This window comes from Anopheles stephensi, chromosome 2 (assembly GCF_013141755.1).
Source record: "Anopheles stephensi strain Indian chromosome 2, UCI_ANSTEP_V1.0, whole genome shotgun sequence".
Lineage (NCBI taxonomy): Eukaryota > Metazoa > Arthropoda > Insecta > Diptera > Culicidae > Anopheles > Anopheles stephensi.
The window spans coordinates 91,005,311-91,026,754 of record NC_050202.1 but is presented as its reverse complement, the minus strand read 5'-3'; the positions used below and the strand labels follow the sequence as shown (position 1 = coordinate 91,026,754).

The 21,444-nt window shown below is 46.9% G+C and overlaps 3 protein-coding genes across 7 annotated transcripts in view; 2 read left to right on the top strand and 1 right to left on the bottom strand.

Annotated features, from left to right (window-relative positions):
• LOC118507620 (coiled-coil domain-containing protein 63) overlaps positions 1-21,444 on the top strand; it is a 112,658-nt gene that overhangs the window by 16,472 nt on the left and 74,742 nt on the right. The gene's annotated exons all lie outside the window — the stretch shown is intronic.
• The window catches only part of LOC118507628 (actin-related protein 2/3 complex subunit 4), a 76,744-nt gene that overhangs the window by 16,439 nt on the left and 38,861 nt on the right, over positions 1-21,444 (top strand). The window lies entirely within an intron of this gene.
• Positions 1-21,444, bottom strand: part of LOC118507616 (lachesin-like) — a 67,273-nt gene that overhangs the window by 10,716 nt on the left and 35,113 nt on the right. The window contains exons 1-2 of one of the 3 annotated variants that reach the window (XM_036046333.1): positions 12,204-12,924; positions 5,885-7,325 (exon numbers count right to left, since the gene is read on the bottom strand). In XM_036046333.1, coding sequence (XP_035902226.1) covers positions 5,885-6,038 — 154 coding nt within the window. In that variant the 5' untranslated portion in view covers positions 6,039-7,325; positions 12,204-12,924. Of the gene's footprint in view, positions 1-5,884; positions 7,326-12,203; positions 12,925-21,444 lie in introns of those variants that run through there. The other 2 variants (XM_036046332.1, XM_036046331.1) reach the window with 2 other exon arrangements.

Below are 21,444 nucleotides of genomic sequence, written 5' to 3'. Positions count from 1 at the left end.
AGGGGTCGGCCTGACTATCCAACTACGTGGTATCATTAAGACAAGTAAGCCAAGCATTGACAGGCATGACCTTAGCAGATCGTTAGGCAAAGAAGAGAGAGAGCGAGAGTCAAGGATGCTACCAATTGGAATTCTCTGAAGCCATTGTTTTGGAGTGTCCTACTCTACTCTACAGTGGAGCCAGAGAAACTACAAAGAAAAATTCTTTTCGTCAACTGTAGAACCTGTGCAAAACCTAGGACTTTTATCAAATATCGAAATTGGAACGTTCCACTCTAATGCCTCAGCTGGACCACTGTGCCATGAGCTCGCAGGGACACAACTGCAGCTGCTCCCGGTACTGTTGCAAAGTAATCGAAGCATTCAACCAAACACGAACCAAGTGTCGAAACCGACCCGGTTCGACAAAACACGCCGGGTACGGATGGCCACCCTTTCACACTTGGTGGACGTAAACCTAGTTCGATTCTAGTTTTCCGATGCACCTGGCGGCACACAAATTCAATACTACTTGCGCTCAATCATTATTCAAATGCTGAAGCGAGATGTGCTGGGTGTTTCGGGTCGGGTGTGTACGTTCCAGTTCCCACCAGGAAGCCTCAGCACAATTTGTAACCGTATACTGTTTTTATTGTGAACAAAGCTTACATGAAGCTGTAGGGATGCAGCAGGGCTTCTTCTAGCTGGAAGAAGATGTAAAAACGAACCCGCTTCAACAATAGTTTGTTTGGACGAGATCGATAAAAATCTACCAAGCTGGCTGCAAGTAGGACAATAAATAATCGTTTGAGGAAAGATTTAATGCAATGGTACGTTCAATTTGCCATTGGAAAATTCATTCCAGAATCGCTTTCCTTTCTTCATCTCTGTCTTTTAGCTATTCTTTTCGCACAAAAGAAGCCGACAACACAATGTTCCATTTACAAAATTCATCATCCAGTAAATTTAAACTCAACAGCACATCAGACTGCCACGTGGGTGGCAAACGGAAGTGCTGTGGCCGACTTAACCTTCCCTTTTTTTTTTTAAAGGAGAAATCCATTGTAAATGCGAAATCGTCTCCCTATTCAGCGTCGATTTTGCCGTTGGCCACAAAGCGATGGCCACAATTCTCCAAGCTCATTAAGTACAATACACCCGAGCCTCGGAGCGTCGAAAGCGCACGGATAGAAGCAACGTGGCTCAGCTTTGATCGGTGGAAAATGAATTACTTCGTACACCGCTAAATACCGATGGGGATCGGGTAAACGTAATGAGTTTCGGATACATTTTTTCCTTCACTTCATTCTCGCTTCCTTCGAAGAAGAGACGATCAATCATTGGAAAACGTTTTTAAAGCGAATAGCGGGAATTAATCTTCGTTCGCTGGGAAGCTTCGTTTATCGTACGAAGCTCCAGGCGCAAATCAAGTTAGATTGCGACAGCGAACAAGCGAGAGATGGGAGTTGGCTAAATAAACCATTCTTTAATAGACTAACAAACAAATCGGTTTTAAATCTTATCGATGGGAGGGCGATGAGCGCTGTTGCGTCTGGCAGGCAAATTTATAAATTTCCCTGAGGCCGCCACGGACGAGAACTCTCACCTCGCACCGAGCACTCCGAATCCGAATGGAGCCGCGTGCGAATGAAGTCGAGTGAAGCCGCGGGCATCCGATTGTGAAAAGCGATAAAAATCCTTTTTCCCACCGCACACAACAGACCGTGAAGAATTAGAAAGCAACGCTAAAGGCCCTCGGAAAATCATCTCGTCCAGGGCGGCATCGTGTCTCGGGCGCCGGCAAACCGGTTGAATGAGTTTTTATTTGAATTTACATAATTATTATTGAGCCACACAAGCCAGCCCGACTTCCAGAAGAAGTCCGCCTCTGCTGTGGAAAGGCAACAAACACGGACTCACGGCAAGAGCCAAGAGCTTCACAACCGTTTAAAGGTGGCCGGGCGTACGAAAAGTTGCAACATAATTCAAATAAAACACCCTCTAAATTAGCGCCCACAGAGAGATTGTCATGCCAGCGGTCTAAGAGGTCGGAAAATGGATTTCCCTTCAGGAGGATCCTGGCTGCAGGAAAGTTCTTGCAGTTCCTCAGAAAATGACTTGCCAACAACATCTCTCATCTTTCACACCAGCAGTCAGTCGCAGTGGAAGGCTCATAATCTACTTACCTACACTACAAGGAACAAGACGAGCTAAGGTTTAAGTTTCTTTTCCCACGGACAACCGGGTTAATTTGCTGCTGCACCGAAGACGACCCAAGCGACAGTTAATGGCGATGGTGGTGGTGATGTTGGCGGTGACTCTGTTTTTAAAAGCACAACGAAAAGCACCACTGTACCACTTATGCTAATGAGCAAACATTAGTGAATGTGAAGCGTGCTCTCGTCGTAGTGCTCTCGTGGCCTCGTGTCGTACTGCGGGTTGAATTTATGCGGGCTGCGAAGATGCATTCTTCTCCGTTTGTGGTTTTAAATGTGGTCGTAACAGTTATTGAACTACTCGGGCACGAACCAACGAACGAACTTTAACTTTCCAGGTAAATCCTTCCCGTTTTGCCCGCCAGCATCAAATAATCACCAAAACTCTGGCCGACCGGGGGCAGCAAGCTCCAATAACTTATGCAACATAATCGCTTATGTGATTTCGGTCGGTTATTGTGCTGCAATAAGGCGTTGAAAAACTTTGGTCCTCGGTCCCCCCGTGGCTAGCCATCTCCAGAACCTGGACGGAGAAAAACACAAATAATTTCTGGCCAAAAATGTGCAGCCACAAAAGAGCAACACGAAGCCTCGCACGCGAAACGGGAGCATTAGGCTTTTGGAGCCTCCGGTACGCTTTAAAGTGGTCTTTATTGGGTTGTATCAATAATGCACAACCATTGCCATCATCATCGTTGCCGAGCCGGGGGAACCGAGACCGAGAGCAAACAAATGCCAAACTTTCCTTTCCCGGGGTTCGTCCTTAAGCTCCCTACCGTCCCGTGCCCGTGTGCGTGTGTTTTCGCCGAAGAAGCGAACAGAGAGGGACACGCGGCTCACCGGGCGCGTTGGCGATAAAGTTTTGCTCTATTGCTTTCCGCCCGAATGGAATGGACCGACCGGGTTGGTTGGACCAACAAACGCGTTGGCCACTTTTCCGTGTGTCCTTTTCCATTTCCCTCAATCCCCAACCTCCCCCTGCGAAAACGATGTTGTTGAAGCATTAGCGGAAAACATCCCTGAATGTGGGTATGTGTGCGTGTGTGTGTGAGTAAAGGGATCCTGAAGAGGATTTTCCTGGTGGGCCACAACTGGCGGGTTTTTTTATTTTGCCCCTTTTTGTCCGGCTCACGTTCCCATGTGTGTGTGTGTGTGGAGGTTCAAGCATTATTGGCTTTTGTTCGGCAAATTTCTCCCAATCGCTATTGATCCCGGTTTAAGGATCCTGCACGGTGGACACTCGATTGACGGAAAAAAGAAAACTACCTACCTCCGTGTGTGAGGGAATGTTTTCTTTCTATTTGGATGGTTCCGTCCTCCACACACGGAGGACACACATCTCGTTCGTTCGACCCACTTGTGGTCGATCCGTTTGCGGATCTCGGTCCTCGGTCACGGTCATATGTGTTTTTCCTTTCCGAGTGGAGGATTCCGAGAGGGGAAAAAAGGAATCTTTCGTTTTCCTTTCACCGAGTACCCAGCAGCAGTTTTGCCAGGGTGTCGCCATCAGGTCCCTAAAACGAAATCCTCCAAGAAGAAGACAGAGCGAGCAGAAGGGTCTCGTGTACGAATCAAACCCCTAAACGGATAGGCGCGCCTGGTGAACACATTCAACATGACACCCGGACCAAACCGAAACGAGAGTAAAAAAAAGGATGCAATCCCGTGCGGAAAACATGGGGGAAAGAAATGAAATAACTAAAATTGATCAGAACCCAGAAAAACATGATTGATGGATTGTCATTTTCTATCATTGCACTTGCACGAAGAGCGTATTAGTATTTTTTTCCCCAGTTTTGTTCGACCACGCGACACATAAATCTATCCCTCCTGTGCGTGTGTGTGTGTGTTTTCGTTTTCCGAGCTTTGCACGTTGGGGTAGGTTTTTTTTCGTCGTCGTTGTTTTTGTTTTCCCGCCGGTGTTCCCAACGATTTTGCAAACAACATTGTCCGTCTGTGTACAAAACTAACTAAACCACACACCATATGCAGGGCAGCGCCATCGAGTGGTTTGCCCACCATACATACACAGTGAAGGGCACTCAGATGATGAGTCGTCACACTCAATCCGGTGGGTCCTCGGGGGCAGGGTCGAGGGAAAATACTCATTCAATTTTAGCACATTGGCTGTCCTGTCCCCGGCATCTAAGCGTTTGCGTTTGACAAGAGCTTTAGCTCGCATTCCGACACATGATTGATGGTTCCGATAGAAGTCATCATCTCTGTTCGCATCAGTAGTAGTAGCAGTAGTACCCACCGTCGTTGTAGTTTTGGAAAACTCTGCCGTGTCTCAGGTCCCGTGTCCCCGTGTCCACGTGCTTGATTGACCCGAAGGTTTCGGACGGGGACCGGAGCTTGGCAATAATTAATCAACCTATCGGAAGCGTACTTAATCAACACTTGAGGTCAACCGTAAATTATGAACGGGGTTTCGTACCCGACCAATTCATTCTGACCACACTCGGGGCCCTGGTACCGCAAACGATTGAAACTGAATATCCTTTCCCCGGGAGCAGGGAACTATTACCCAGTTTTCAGCTAGCGACCTGTTTCGGGGGCCTGTTCGCGCTATCGATCCTACCTTCTGCTGCTTCTACTGCTACTGGCGGGAGTTTGTCGTTGGCTTAATTTACGCATCAACCTCCAAACAGCCCCTGACACCACCAACGCCAGACCCACGCACTGGTGATGATATTAAGCCCTAACGAAGCTTTTGATGGTGGTAAATAAATCTTCCACGGAATACTGAACGACCGGATGCGGACACCACGGTCCGAAGAAGAGTTATTGTTTTCAATAACGATGCAAGGGATGCAGCGACGTGTTTTTTGTTGCTGCTGCTGCGTCATGCTCCAAGTCTTTGGTCCGGGGCGTTACATGCATGCAAGGCTTAATGCCAAAATAAATAACTTTAATCTCCTGTTGACTTTAACGGGCTTGGAACGGGTGTGTATGTGTGAGCTGAACCTGGCCGGAACTCTCAAGAAAATTGTTCAATTTGTGGCGCTGACGCATGACGGCTTTGTTGAACCGTTTGATGTATCATCAGCCTAAACAGTGAGGCACGATTATCTAATCGTTTTCACATTTTCTGTCACATAACATATAAACCGCTCAGATGAAGTGCTTTGCTTGTGCTGATAGCTTAAGCTCCATTTTGCACGTCACCCTACTGGTGCGTCTTGTGCGCTTTAAAACTCATTCCAACCGGAAGTGGAAAACGTTTCCCATGTGTCCCCTCGACACACACACCGGGAAAATCTCTCCAGACTCTGGAAAGCTCTTCTCGGCTCCCCTTTTTTGCAGCAAGATGTTGAAAGTCATCACAATCTCATAATATCTTGATTGATCATCAGCTCCGATCGATGCGAGCATGTGTGTGGAATAATAACGTGCCCGAAGGATGGTGCCCGGGAAGCGAGTCCCTGGCTACTGGAATTAAAGTAGAACGAGCGCCGAGAACCTGGGGGACAACATCCTCTAGAATGCTTTCAGGTTCAGGGCGGTTGGTAAACTAGTTGGAAATTCCAACGGATTTGCAAACACGTGCTACGTGACCATTTCCGAAACCAAACACACTGCCCTGCGGAGACTTTGGCTGCTGAGGGGAAAGTGCCCCACTTCTTGTTCTCGCGTTCTCATCCTTTCGTTCGAATTTCTTTCATCTGTTTCTGTCCGAGCACACTTACCCTTGACAAACATCGTCAGCAATCCCAGCCACAGCAATAATCCACCGGTCGGTACGGTTCGCTGTCGAGCGCCGGTTCTTCTTGGTGGCATCGCCGGCTCTGTCCCTGCTCCGTGCCCGCGCCCTCGGGAAGGTCGAACCGGGCCGTCGTACATAATTTCTGCCGCTTTTATACCGATCACGTACAACGACGGCGATGTGCGGGATGCGGCTGCTGTGTGGTGGTCACGACGGCGGCGGCGACAACACTTGTTTGGTTCTTCGGAACACTAGCGAACTTTACACTCGACCGAATGTTCGAACTTTTTTCTTTGCGGCGTTGTTTTCTTCCCTCGATTCACGTTCCACACGAACGGGGTCGTTCTCACGAAGCTCGTACCGTGTGCGTACGGTCCTTAGGATTTTTGGAGGCAAATAAAAAACCGAAACTTAAATATGACGGAACCAGATGGAGAAGCACTACGATTTGCAAACACTGCGCCGGGTCTGTTTTCTTGGCCGTTTCATAAATTTTGGAAAAATCCACTTGCTTCACACTTTCTCCTTCCACACGTCTCTGAGTCGCTGAGCCGGGTTTTCGATTTCGTTTTTCGATATCCTAAAACAACTGACGCGAACCGCTGCTGATGCTGTGCTCCTGCGAATGCTATTGAGGAAAATCGTTTTATGACAAGTCGACGACCGTCATTTCGACCTCCCGTTCTCCGTCCGTACGGCTTTTCCGCCCGGGGTTTTTTTTGAGCCCCCGAGGGCTCAATCTGGCCGATATCTACGATTCGATACGCATAAGCACTTGTGTTCCGTCGTTAACCCTTTCGGCAACCATCGAGCGCACTGTTGTCCTTTGCCTTTATTGGCCATCATATTCGCACATCCTGTGACGTGCGACACGGGTTGTCAAATTCGCACATTCGCCCGTAGGGCAATGGAGGTTCTTCACGTATATGCGCGTGTGTGGGTGTGCGTGTTCTTAGTAATAATCGTAATAATCATTCGACCGTGGAAGCACACACATCGAGTTCCGATTTGGAATCGGAAAAGTTTGTGCGGGAGAGAGAGGGAGGCCAAGGGGAGCACATTTCACATTAAGGACTTCCAGCGCCGGCATGCTTCCGGCACACGTACCAAGCACTTTATGAGGAACCGTTTCGCATTCCTTCGGTTTGTGTTGTCTGTCCGGCCCTGCACTTCACTCTCATCCACGGACCACGAAAAGAAGTGTAAATAGGCCGTTTTATTTACTTAGGTCACAGGCACGCAGTCCGTCAGATGTTGTCAGTATTCTAATAAAATCACCCTTTTGCTTTGCGATAACTTTTTACGGCCCGATACGAGTTTCCGCAGGCACGCACGCACGCACGCACAAAGTGTTAGTTGGATTTCACTATCGGATGTGGCCGACCGTTGGGTTTCCGGTGTTGATTCGCCGGCCAGCATCGAACCTGGAAAGAAGCAGAGAAGAAAGGTCAGAAACTCTTAGCGGATGGTTTTACATTCGATTTAAGTAAATTATTTATGCTCTGCTGTCGGATGCGGTCCCTTCTGCAAATATTGTCCATGGCGTAATGCGATATTGGAAAATGATATCCATTTCGGCCTTCCCCCGCTTCGCCTTCATTTTCCGAAAGGATGCTCGATTTTTCCCGGGGTCTGTTTGCACTGCGCGCTACTGTTTGACAACCGGACCGGGATTTGCTTTCGTTGCATGTAAACTGACGTTTATGACTTTTAGTAAACGATTAATGCTGTTTACAATTGGTGGTTTGAACGATCGAACGGTGTCTTTTTCGCTTTCCAGCTGAAAACGTTAATTTGATCCGCCTTTAGCGGCCTCGTGCAATGAAAACACGCTTTTCGAGCAAACAAATGATGAGAAATTTCATTAAAACATTCCAGCTCGAGCATTCGGGAGCGTCTTTTTCGTGTCGCCGGGCTTGAAAGAAAGCATGAAGTGTACACTTCGGTGTTTGTGTTATCATCTCGCATCTTCTTCGACAGAAACAAGATGTTTATGGGGCTTGCTGTCGATTTGCTGATTTGGAGTTGCTATCAAACGCAAAACACAAGTCCATTTGGGAAATTGGAAAACTTTTGCCTTGGGCGGATATGCTTTCCGGCCCGTCGGCTTCTCGTGCTCCACTCCAAATCGCACAGCATCTGCAAATATTGAAGCAGATTGAAACATGCAACAGAGTTGATAAGATACACTGCCAGACAGACCACATCTAGAGACAGAATTCTCGCTCGGTAGGCTTTACAGAAACGCAAGCGAAGCTTAAACTATCGCCAATGGAACGTCAAAACCCTCCTGCCGGAGAATGCAATTAGAAATTCATAACATCAGCTTGTTTTGCAGCCCGACAGCCCATATAGCGAACGGGTGATATTAACATTCCATTAACATTCCTTCTAATGGGCCGGCGGCTTGCTTTCGGGCCAAAATGCCCAACTCATTGTGCTGCTCTTTAAACTCCTTTCCCCCCCGAGAACAGAGGTCAAGAGAACATAGACTTAATTTTTAACCCCCGTTACACACCGATTACCGGGAGGGAAGGGGTGTTGGTCCAGCCATCTTAACTGGCTGTCGTGAAGGCTATTTTCTTGGGTCACGTTTTACACCTTCCAAGAATGGGCCGGGGGAGCGAAAGACAAACCACTTCGACTTCATTTGTAGTGGCGTTGGGTTTGGGTAGGCTGCCGAACCCCGCTCGGAGCTCTTTACATTTATCGCCCATTAACAAGCAGTTGAAGATTTATGTCCTCCACGTACTCATCACGTTTTCGCCCCCCCAACATCCTGGCTCGGGGATTGTCTTAAAAGCCCGGAGCTGCGAAGCGAAGGGGTAGAAACTCAACACACCATTTGCTTTTTCACACGACTCGGCAGGGAAAGTTTGCGTCCGCAGTGCCAGGACCTGAAGATGTCGTTAAATTTTAACCTCAAGACGCGTCCTAAGAGACCGAAGTCATTCGATGAAAGGCATAAACGTTGGCTGATGAGGCTTTCACCGGATTCACATGGTTAGCGCGTCGATGCACATGAAAGGTATATTAATTCCATCAGCTAATCGCTACCTCTTCGTGACGTTCGACTTAGACAGCCCAAACGCCCAACTTCCAGCACCGTAAACGATCGATCGTTAATCGTAAGCACAAATCGTGAGGGCGAAGCATACACATCACGGCAGTGGCGTGCTGGTAGTAAAATTTAATTCAAACAATATTTCAATAAAAACTTGTACTTCTCGAACAAAGTAAGAGCCTCTCGAGCGAGTGAGTGAGTTTGTGAGTGTGTGTGTCCTCCACTGAAGCACGTATTGTATACGTGCCGGTTGGCCGATGGGACTCCCCCACCGGCATAGAACATATTTCGGCGCAGTTTTACTGTTAAGAGCAAATGACTGGCGGCACCAACAACCAAACAGGACAATAAAAGCCCTAAGACAAGCACATCAGAATCAGAAGGCATCGTAGAATTGAAAAGATGAATACCCCAAAATTGGCTCCCGGTGTTGGGTGTACCGCTAAACGCACAGCTTCCTTCTTCCTACAGACACAGGCTTCCGCGGGCGAAAAACCAAAAAGAAAAACCCACTTCCAGGAAAATGTTACACAAAAAAGCATCAACAACAGCAGGGCGCTGCTGGCGGTCGTGTGCATTTGTCCTCTCCATCATAATGGTGGATTTCGGTCGCTGTTCCTTATGTTCAGGTGAGCTGACACACGCACGAAGATAGAGCCAGAAAGAGAGAGAGAGAGAGAGAGAGAGAGAGAGAGAGAGAGAGAGAAAAGGAGGCCACCCGTAGAGCTGGTGCTGAGTTCCGGTGGTAAATTAAATAATCTAAGACAATTTTGGCTTTCAATTTTGCATTCATTTCAATCATTGCGCCTGCCTGCGAGCGAGACGCTTGCACAGAATGCCAAAAAAGGCCAATTTCGTTCGTTCGTTTGCCTTGTCCTCTTCGTTCAGGTGAGACCGGATTCGTTTGAATCTCGTTTGAAAAGACTCTTAATAGAGATTTCTTTTTGCCTTGACGTGCGTAGGCACTGGCAGCAGCACTTTGATCTGCGAGAAGTGGCGATCTTTTATATGAGTGGCTTACTTTTCCTCTAGCGCACGCGGTCACCGGTACAAGATTGTCCAAGTACATTATGCTTTCTTTCTTCTCCTTCAAAGACGGTGATACGCTTAGCTCTTAAATTGTGTAAAATTTTCGCTTCAAATGTTGTGAGATCGTTTAAAACAAAAAGCAATAGAGCCAGAGAAAACAGCAAACGACCCCATCCACGGGATATTCTGCCATGGACAGTGGAGCAAACAACATCCTTCTTTGTTGCACGCGATGTGGAAAGTTTTATGACTTTCTCTCGGTGGTGATTTAAATTAAATTGCGGCGCGATTTCCAACGGGCCATCGGGGATCGACTGGTCCTCAATCAATGTCCAACCGGCCGCCGCCAAGATGCAGCACCATTTTCCCGCCTTCGGTGCTGGCTGTATCGAGGGGCAGCGGCCCAAAGTTTTGCCTCGCAACGGGTGGGGCTGTTAGGGAAAGTTTACATTTTCTTCCACATTTCTGTGACCGGATGTCCCGGCGAAAAAAAAAAACGAAACAAGATCCCGCCCAACACAAAGTCAAAAATGGAAAGAATTTCATTATCGTTTAGCTCCGGTGCGTTCGCTTGGTTTGTTTTTCGATTTCGTTTTTTCCCCGTCATGGAACCCGCAGACACGACACGAGGCGCGATTTTCCCTGACGTAAAAAAAAAGAAGCAAAAATCGGCGACACAAAAAAGGGTAAATTTGATGACGGAACCATTTTCGCCTTTCCCTTTCTTCACAGCCAGCTTAATGACAATCAATCGGGTGGCTTTTTTTGGGGCGGGCCACCGATGTACCGGAAGTCCCACGAAAGGATAGGAAAGCAAAGTCGTATATCCGTGGACGAGGGCATCTCCTACCCTCACGTTACGCTGAAATGTAATCGGATGCGTGGAAATTTTGCAATCCTTCATTTGCGAAGAAGGACGACGTTGATGTACAGAAGGTGAGAGAGAGAGAGGCACACGATCAACAAAATTCCGAATGCCATTCCAGGGTCCAGGGAGTAACTTATAATTACAATCCTAACCCGTCATTTGCGGTTAACAGACAGCTGCCAGTAGTCAATTTCCCCCATATCTGGCGAATCTTTCCGGAGTTTAATGAGAAATTTTCCCGAGCTCGGTTGGCCGGCTAACTGGCGAGAGGTTGGCCTCCGGCCAGTATGTTCCCGTTTGCCAGGAAGGCAACGACGTCAGGTTTTTGTTGGCAGCGGACCACCATTTTTGTGACAGTATCTCCTAATGGCATTCGGAGTTTACGGGCTTCACTAAATAGTTTTCCGTTGCGAAAAACAATTTAAAGTTCGGACTAACATAAATGATCGCCCTGCTGGTGTGGGGTGAGGCCAGCAGGCCTGAAAGGATATAATAAGCCCAGTTTTGCCGGTTGGACATGTTGGACGAAGTGGTGCGAGGAGGTACGCACGACTCAAGGGAATTTCTTCCATTTATGTAACGGCACGATAACGAGGCAATCGAGCAATTTTCCAATGGGACTTCTGCCTCCTCCCATCCATGCCCACCTACCCAGAAGTCACTCTCGAGGTGGTTTTTTGTCTCTTCCGAACCATTAACTGCGGGTTCGGGGAAACTGTGGGAAGCTGGGCAAAACAGAAATATCAACCCGCTTCTAAACACGTGCGATAAAAACCAACTCCCCCGAGGGGGGAATATCATTTATTTGGCTTGCCAGTGGCTTGGTTCTCGTGTCGGAATTGGTAACAGTGGAGAGCGGGACTTCTGATGAAAAGGAGAAGAAGCGCAAGCCGTAAGCATGACACCAAAACACTTAGCGCTGATGAAGAAAGCGCAACGGCGCAACCCGCTGCGTTGCGAAAAGTTGGGCGCCAAAATTACCTTTTCGGTATCGTAAAAGCGTTAATAATGCATATAATCATATTTAATACACTGCTCTCGGATGGTGGCGCGGTGTATTCTTTTCGACCTGACTTGTTCACAGCGTGATAGTCGTCGGGCGTACAGTAAGAAGCAGTGCCAACAGAGGGGAAGTTTGCTAAATGTGGGATTATCTTACTTTGGTGCTTATCACGCGACCACACTTTACTTCGCACCGCTTATTGGACGAACTTCATTTTGCCACGGACGTGCCACGTGCTTGGGACCGAACAATGTTTGGAGCGAAGGGCGGGGGGGAAGAGTCAACTGGAGGGAGTTAGGCATCATGGATATCAATCGACACCGGTGATCATTTCGTACCTTTATGATTCCCGCGCTTTTCCCTTGCGGATGAAGAAACCGCAGCAGTGTAATCCACGCGCCACTGAATGGTGCTTCAATCACGCCATCGTCCGGTCGTTCGTTGCCATGGTAACACGCTCACTGTGAACGGGAAACGACTCCCGCAGACCGATAAGTCGATAACATAACTTTTACACTGATCTAACTTCCATTAGCCACTGCCATAAGCCACAGGGAGCAGGCGAACATCTTCCCGGGAGATTTACTTCCAGTAGCGTGCACGACGCGAAACTTGGCCAACGGGAACTCACGTACGCGATAGACCAACGAAAGTTCGTTAGTCAGGGAGCATAAGATATTCACAACACTCAACCCAGAGTTAACCACTTAACAGCTGATGTACATCAGAACATGTTGTGCTTCAGATATTTACTTCACTGAAGCCATTCCTAAACTCTACACACGCACATACAAGAGTTTTCGCCACTATTCACACAATTCCTATTGCAATGGTAGAAATGCTGTATCTCCTCGCTGTAAACAGTCCAAGTAGGCAAAGATCGAAACCGCTCACCCTAACAACAACGAAACGTCAACTGTCAATAGTTCGTCGATAATTTATTCAACAACACCGTTCCGGGCTTTTGAACACCGCGACTACCACTCGCCTGACGTTCGACACCGGCCAGTGATCGTTTGATACTGACGACAGAGGATGACTGTTGCCGAAACCATGCCATCCAGGCGTCCAGCAGTCTGTAACGAGTGAACTCACCGATTCCCCTTCGAAACGCTCGTGCACCTCGTGCGAGGACTCACTCACGCGCTACTGCGCAAACGTCAGCCCGAACGCATCAACGATCGCCGAACGACACTCCGGAACTCCGTCAGCACCGGGGTAGCTGCATCCGGTTCGGGTGCAGGTCGTCAGGGCCCGTGACTCCGCGGCGGCAACTCCATCGCGGGACGGTACGGTAGGTACGTACTGACTGAGTTGCAATAAATGACTCTCAGGAGAAATCTTGCCCAAACGCGAACGTGCTGCACCACCGGAACTCCGACGGTGGATTGGGGGGAGGTTTAGTGTTTCGGCCACCGTCCGGATCAGCGGGCTGCATTAAGGGCACACCGATGGAGCATTAGCATTAAGGAGCGCACCGCGTTTCGATTGAAGTCTCAGCATCATCAGCAGCGTCGTCGTGTATCGGGGAGCCGAGCGAGCAATCTGGATGAATAATTTAAAACAAATCAATCGTGTGCTGCAAGGTTGCGTCGAAATGGAATCGGTTAAATCCCTGCACCCTGCAGGCCGATGCTGACCGGAAGGCGTTATCGATCTCCGTTATCGGGTGGGGAGTTGGTTGATGGGCGCGCATTAACGGGACCGATTGGATGGATCAGTGGGAATTCGTTTGATGAACATTCCGCACCACGCTCCGCTCTCGGATGATCCATAAAGAGATAATTAAGGACACGTGGTGGTTGAAGCGACGGAGATAAATGTGACATGTCCCGCTCGTCTAACGTTCGAGATCACTTTATCTTTTCAACACATTTTCACGATGAAGTCCAACGGAGCACATCTTGGCCACCCTTTGACTGTTCTCAGCCACCCACACACACACACACACACGCCTTGAGGTCCTCCTTTGATCACGTGTGGGTGTCAACTGTAAGTCGACATGAGCGGACACGGTGGCTACGTGCACGAATCGCTTTCAAGTGCCTTCCTTTTCCGTAACCGGGCCGCCGGTAACGCCGACAACGGAGACATTCTTTCACGTTGTCACATTTTTCGTTACATTCCATTGATTTATTGCATCGCCCCGTGTCGCCTCCCGTCCTCGGGAGATTCTCCGAATTGATGAAAAGGGCGCCCCGGTGGATACGTTCATCCCAAAGAGGCGATGTCGGCATGAACGCACGGACGCTGTAAGCGTTCATTTCGAGCATCATTGTGCGTATGTTTTATTAAACACACACTCACCAAGAGCTACACCAACAATGGCGCAAAAAAGAAAGCAAGAAAGCAGTCCCGAATATTAGCCGACCGCTCAGTGCCGAACGAGACGAGGGGAACTACTGCAAAAAGAAACCTGCAACACAGACCTTAAAGGGAATGGAGTTGTACGACCAGCATGACGAGTAAATCTCACCGGAGTCACACGTTTGTCATCAAATTGGGCATGGTTGGGTTTTCCTCTCACACACGCACACACACACTCGAAATGTGACGAGACAGAAAGCCGTTAAGAGCCATGTTAAAAGCATTATTGTTCAGCATGTGGTGTACTAATTAATTTTATCCATTGTTGGTGGTTTGGAAGTTTGTGTCCATCCGAAACAACATTATCAAGGTGAATGGGAGGACCAACGCAAAGCGGGTTAGAGGTGACACGCCGGGTGAGCAGACATTCCTGAAGGTCTTTGTTGCGTTCGGGTGAAATGTTGAATGTCACACGAACAAGCAAGCTCCCATCATCGGCACGGACGGGGTACTGGGAAGTGCAAAATTTGAATGCCACACGCCAAACCGTGGACATAATGTCGAGCGCAAAAATTGGGACAACAAAAGCCCGTGGAAAGTAAAACAAGATAAATAACCGAATATTAAACAAAGCTCGCAACCGGTCCACCATTTGCTTTTTAATTGAAAAGATTTATTCTATTTTATTATGTTTTACGTTGCTTGCTGTTGGTTGTTTGCTTGCTCGCCTGCAACCGGTGGCAACCAGCGGCTGACCATGCAATGTCAACTGGCATCTGAAAAATAAACACAGATTCTGGGAAGTTTCTAGCGGGACAAACAAGTAAAAAAAATGGCAGACAGTCATGGATGCCCTTGGATTGCTAGCTCATGATGAGTACTCCATTTTTTTTGCTCGTTGGTTGGACACCAACGAATAAGCAAGCGTATAAATATAAATTCCAAATCGAAGCAAGCATATAAAACACCATAACAACACGCAAAATGATAAACGTCATCTTGTCCAGTGAAAAACAGTGAAGAAAGGAAGAGAGAAAATGAGAGTGCGAGAGCAAAGTCAAAAAAGGAGATAAACGGCGATCATGGGACACACGGCAGCGCATTGTGTGTGACAGTGATGGTCCGACTTTTAATTAAAATCTGGCCACGATTTATGACCGTAAGAAGGGACCGGGACCGGGGGGTCGGAGACGTGGACGGCTTGGTGTGTCCTAACATATTTTTTCCGAGGAAAAGCATTCTCATTCGGTCCAAACAGTCCAAACCACAGTTCTAATAGTGACGAAAATAGGATTAAGCGTTAAAAAAATGGTGGAACTTTCATCTTCTTCACCACTAAACGGTTTGATCCTACGATTCGAATTTTGAAAACAATTTCATTGTTTTTTACAAAAATTCAAAAAATTCAATCCCTCTGTTGAGAATAAGCTTTTTTCCATCAATGCCGGGATTGAGTTGCCGATCTCGCCGGATGGACTCGGTTTTTATTTTGGGTGAGCTTCGGAAAAGGATATTTGAAATATCGTGTAATCGTGTCCCCCTTTTTTGCATTTCATTAATCCGGCTGCACCACACAACACGCACGGGAAGCTGATAAAAACAACTTCAAACACACCCATTTGCGCAACAATTGGGATTGGTCCCGGGCCAGGGCATTGTGTGGGATTTTGCGTTTTGTGACAAAAGTTTCCAAAGCCCGTGCCGGCGAGTTTTGCGACAAATTGACGATGGCGCAATATATGACCGGCCGGTCCATATAGATATTAGTTCCCAACACAGGAACACAGCATTGCCCGGTGTTTGTTGATGATGATGGTGCACCAGCGCATATTGTGTTTGATGTTTACAGCTGTTTATTGATTGGTGTAACTCCTCCTTTCTCTTTGCCTTTTGTGAGGTTTCATCACGCGGGTTTTGCCCGGCTTTCATTGAAATAACGTAAAATGCACCGAAAATTAATACTGCACGCGTGTTTGCGAATGGTTTCCGGGCTTTTTTCCCATGAAAATCCTCGTTTCTGTTTGAAGTTGGGTTCTGTTTGGTTCCCTTTTTCCCTGGAATATTGTTGTTTGATTCGACCACTACTACTGGAGAAAATTAATGTTTTTCTTGCTTTTCTTCTTCGTTTTTTGGGAAGGTTTAATATCCTTTCCTCTTGATCCTGAAACTGATCAGTGCCCTCTTTGGCCACACTGAACACACACACACATACTGAGACAGAGGGCAAAGTTTGGTGAGCTTTTGGTAAACTTTTTTTTTGTGCCTAACAAAGTTCCAATCTCTCCTAGACTAGGTAGATGCTGGAAGCTTTCCCTTTTTTTTCTTACCCTAGCCACGAAGAAAAGCTTTGCATGGCAATGCGTTCGTTGACTGGGCGAGATCCCTGATCCCAGAATCCTCCTCTTCCTTGCTGTTGTTCGTCGCGATCGAATTTCCCGGCTTTTGGCAACCCGGTCACGTACGGTGTGTTTTGAAGTTTTCCTGCTGGTTTCCCACAACGATGCTCAGTGCTGGTAACGGGTAGCCGTAGCACATGCATTTAGCTCAACCGGAATTGGCTTAGAAAGTTGCCTCTTCACGGACACATGCACACACACACACACAGGAACACACCGACATAAAGAGACGCTTGGGATTCCTCCGTTTCGGTTAGATTAGATGTAATTTTCACACAATTTTCCACCAAACTTTTGCACCTCGACTGCACAACAACACACAATCCCACCCCCAATATCCTTATGGAGAGCATCGCAGAAACAAAGGCGACTGAAGATCGTCTCGAATCGATACAGAGAATGTTAAGATGCCGGCAAAGTTGTGTCCGGTTTTTGGTTCTTCTTTCCTCGAGCAACAACTTTTCGATTTTAAGGCACAATCAAACGCGCTTCCCAAGAAGGATGTGTCGGTTGTCCATCGATCTTTTGCGTGGGACTTGCGCCCGGTTTCTTTTTTTTTTCTTTCTCGGGGACAATCTTATCGATCCATTAACTCGTTGACAAACCCGCTTTTTCGTTTCAATTCGTCCCCGGTCCCAGGACAGTTGCATCACAAAGATCTGTCCTAATAACCCAAAGAGCGGATCAAAAATAGACGAAAGGAAAGGACGAAAGCAAAACGGACCCCGAAAATAGAGCCATTCCGTGCTCGTTCCCCACGAATGGGCTCTGGTGTCTCTCGCTGGACTTTCCTTCTTGCCTTGCTACAACAAATCGAGAGCTATTAAAAGAATACGGGTATAGCATCCTAGCTTCACTCGGATGCGCTTGTATAGTAGAAATCTTGAAGAAAAGGGAAACCCCTCATGTGTGTGTGTGTGTGTGGGATGAGAAATTCCGTCAGATTTTACGACGGCACCAATAGAACCGGCACACACCACACACACACACAACTATGTGAGTGACCGAAAAAGTGATAACCGTCAGCGCTGGAAGGAAACTTTATAGATCATAATTTATTTTGGGGATCCTCCTCTCCTCTATCTCATCATTCTCCCCTTCAGCTAGCCTTCCGGTTGGGTGGGTCACATTTGATCAGGACACACAGTGAGACACACACACTCACACACAGCTATTCACAGGAGAATGTTGGATCATCGTCTCTTAATTCGATTATCGCTCTCATAAAATCGGGCTAACAATTTCGTTGACCCTTCTCGGCGAGTCCATCTCGGCGAGGGACCAGTCTCGGGTATCGGACCCATGTGTGTCCACACACACACATACACACACAATCACGCAAGATTCGAACGGGAACGAATTTCAGCTATTTCCATCTAATGTATCGTCATCATGCTTCTTTGCCGCGCGCAGTCTGTGGACCGAGGACGAATCTCATGAGCGAACGGGAAAGAACTGCCGGAAATATACATTGCCATTGCAGGATTCAATGATGGCCCATCGTTACAACCAATATTTTCCAGCGTCGCTTCTCAAGAAACCTGTTTCTTAGCGAACGATGCTTCGGAGTTGAGCTGAGCGTTGAGTTGTGTCTCAGGGTAATCACATAAGGCACCGGTCTATCTTTCCTTATCTGTGTGCCAGAGTGTTGCCTTTTCTTTTTCTTTACCGGAAAATCTAACCGGTAGTGGAAAACTGTTTCAATATCGCACAGACACAGACGCAGACCCTTAAACAGCACCGTTATTTGTTACCATTTGCTTTGGGGAGGTTTCTTAGTTGTTTTTTTTTCGGTTGCCCATTTTTTTCTCTGTTAGTTTGTTTCATTTCGTTGTATTTGTTTAGCGTTGCGATACATTGCTGGTTGCATCGTTTGGCTTTTAAGCGACCGGAGATTCTAAGAACAAACGGGGTTGCCTTTTTTGTGTGTGTGTGTGGAAACTTCACTCCAATGTGCTCGGAATGAGTGGAGCAAAAAGCACAGCTCGCAAAAGAAGGATGAAACTTTCTCAAGGATGCATTCGCTTCTTAGTACCTTTCGTCCTATACTCCGGAAGCTTTCTCGTGAAACAAACTTTCACACACACTGCGCGTAGAAATAGGGCAGCAAAGGAAAGGAGCTAAATAAAATTATTATTTCACTCACATTATTTCCATTAGAAAGATTCCTCTGCTCCTTTTCTCTGTCTCGCTAGCTCTAAATCCTTCGGCAACCACCATGCGAGGTTTGTTTAGTTTGGCAAGCAATGGAAGGGGGGAAAAACAAATCACCTTAACCACGGAAGAAAATAAAGATTAAGATACAAAAACAAGCATAGTGGTGGAGAAAAGGAAAACCCTGTGAAAAGTGCAAAAGAAAAACTAATGTCGGAAATAGTCCTCATTTTCTTGAACGGCTGGTACACATGTGAGGTGGAAACATACACATAGGAAAATAATTTTCCCGCAAGGTTTCAGCTCCAGAATCCGGCACGTTGCGTTGACTTAAAGTGCCATAAAGTGGTTTAAAGTGCTGTGAAGGCTCTCATTGTTTTTCAGTTAGCGCGTGTGTGTGTGTTTGTTGGTTTTTTCTATTTTGTCCGAACACGCTGCTTATTTGCTATTTGGGGGAAATCCGGGGAAATGTGTTTACATTGTTTCCATCAGAAATTTGAAGCTTTTTGGGTTCCTGGTAATGATATGAGCCTGCTAGAAAGCGCTCTGTATTTACCAAACAATTTATGCAATTCCTCTCAGAATTCGAGGAAATTTGATAGCAATCGAATAATTGGGCAATTTTGATACTTTTTTTGTATTTCCTTTTCGATGGTGAAATTAGTCTATGACTAAAATTTTATTTCTCAAGCCGTCATAATCGAAAATAAATAAAATAAAATTTTATTTCAAAATTAAACAAAGCTTTTTTAAACAAGCCTTGCATCAGAAATAGTTTTCCACCTCACGGGCAACATTTTTTGGAAGCAGCTGCTGTGGAAAAATAAATTAATGACGCGAGCTTATGAAAACAAATTCATTTTTAATGCCCATTGTCGTCGTGCGTTTCGGACAGAAAAAGCGTACAATTTGTTTCGATACAGTAATCCTCCATCAAGACCAATGGAAGCGATCATTTTAGCTACTACCTTTTCCAAACCATCCAGGAGCAGCAAAAAGAAAAGCGAGAGACATATAGAGAAATATCGAAATAATGGCAAGGAAAAAAATCGATCCAATATCGAAGTAGAAGCGATAATCATTTTCCCATGCCCGGGCACAACGGGCACAGAACAATATTGAATTTCTCGCGACGAGCGTAAAACCGCCTTTCGTATTACGATACGTCCCAGGGCATAATCTACACGATCAATGACCATCGATTTTTCAGCATAAATTTACACCACTCCATCGTCCTCCTCGCCGACTAGTTCTCTCGAGTTCGCAGAGATGAAAAGCGAGGAAGATTCCGGTGGGTGGATTAAAGGATTTGAAGCTTATATTTTTTTTTTTGGCCCAAAAGCAGCTTGCCAAAAACCGGGCGGGAAACCTCAGCGCAGACCCGGGTTTCTGGGTTTGCCAAAAAACCGCCGACTGTCTACAGTGAGGACGGTAGCGTACTACTGCCGCTACTATGCACAAGTGATAAATTATTATTATTGGAAGGCGATAAAATCTATTCAAATTAGTTCTTTCTTTTCACATGCCCCACGGTGAACGGACCCGAACGCTCGTCACCCTATAGGTGGCCAGCCAGCTAGGGAGTTTCACTCTGCTCTGGCAAGACACATTCGAACCTATAGACATCCGGGTGGGAAATGAGAAAAAGCATTTGGGTCGCACGGAAACTCGTGGTCCCAGGAACTAGAAATGCTAGATTCGAATTTCTAGCCCAATCCTGTCCTGAGGCTTGGCTGGGTTGCAGAACGTAGCGCTGGAGCTCTCGCTGGGGCACGGCGAATTAAAATGATTAATAGCCAAAGCTATTATCGATGCCAAAGTTGGAAGAAATAATTTCGCCTGCCTGTCGTGAGCCGATGAAATCGCAAGTACAAACGGAACTGTGAAATTAGTCTCCGGTGGGAACACGCGCGCGCTCGCCCGCGTGGACCTGGCGATGGAAAGCGAACAAATTATTTCAACAAGTTTTGGTATTCGGAAAATGGAGACGCCTGGTGCTCCGTGTGCATTCGGCAAATGGAGACGCCTGGTGCCCCGTGTGCATTCGGATTAGCTACCATGAGCTGGTACTGTGTTACGGCAACGGGGTTTTCAGCAAACAGGTGGGAAAATGCATTACGCCGATGTGTTTACCGTGGTCAGCGCGTATGCTAAACGATGTTTACACGCCGGGTTTCGCTTCGGGGGCACTTCAGAACCATCATCGATGGAGGCTGCGTTACATCGCATTGTTTGCGGTGCCCTAGAGGTTGGTTTTTTACTTGCAAACTTAAATGGATACTATTACCAACCGATCGCTGGTATGAAGAAGGATGCAGTTTTACGAGCAAAAAACCACCAAAACATACGCTAGCAGAGGAGCTTTTGTTGCAATTTTGCAGTAAAAATTAACCTTTCATCGAAATTTTACGTAAGATTGTACCTCCGGATTGGTGAAATTTCATCCATTTTAAATTATCATTCTTTTCAATGGGCATATTCTGAAAATGTGCCTGGGTTTTGAGACAATTTTTATCAGAATTTGTCACTCTAACTAACAATTACCTCTGCACGGAACGGAAACAGATTAGCAGCGGGTGTTTTATCATTCTTCGAAGCTCTATCCAACCATGTAATTGTCCGGACGCCCGTCACAGAAAATGCGCCCGGAAAGCTTAACTGTTGGAAAAGAATTTTTGCGTCCATGCGATCCGTCCAATCCGTCGAATCGTCGTTGCGAGCA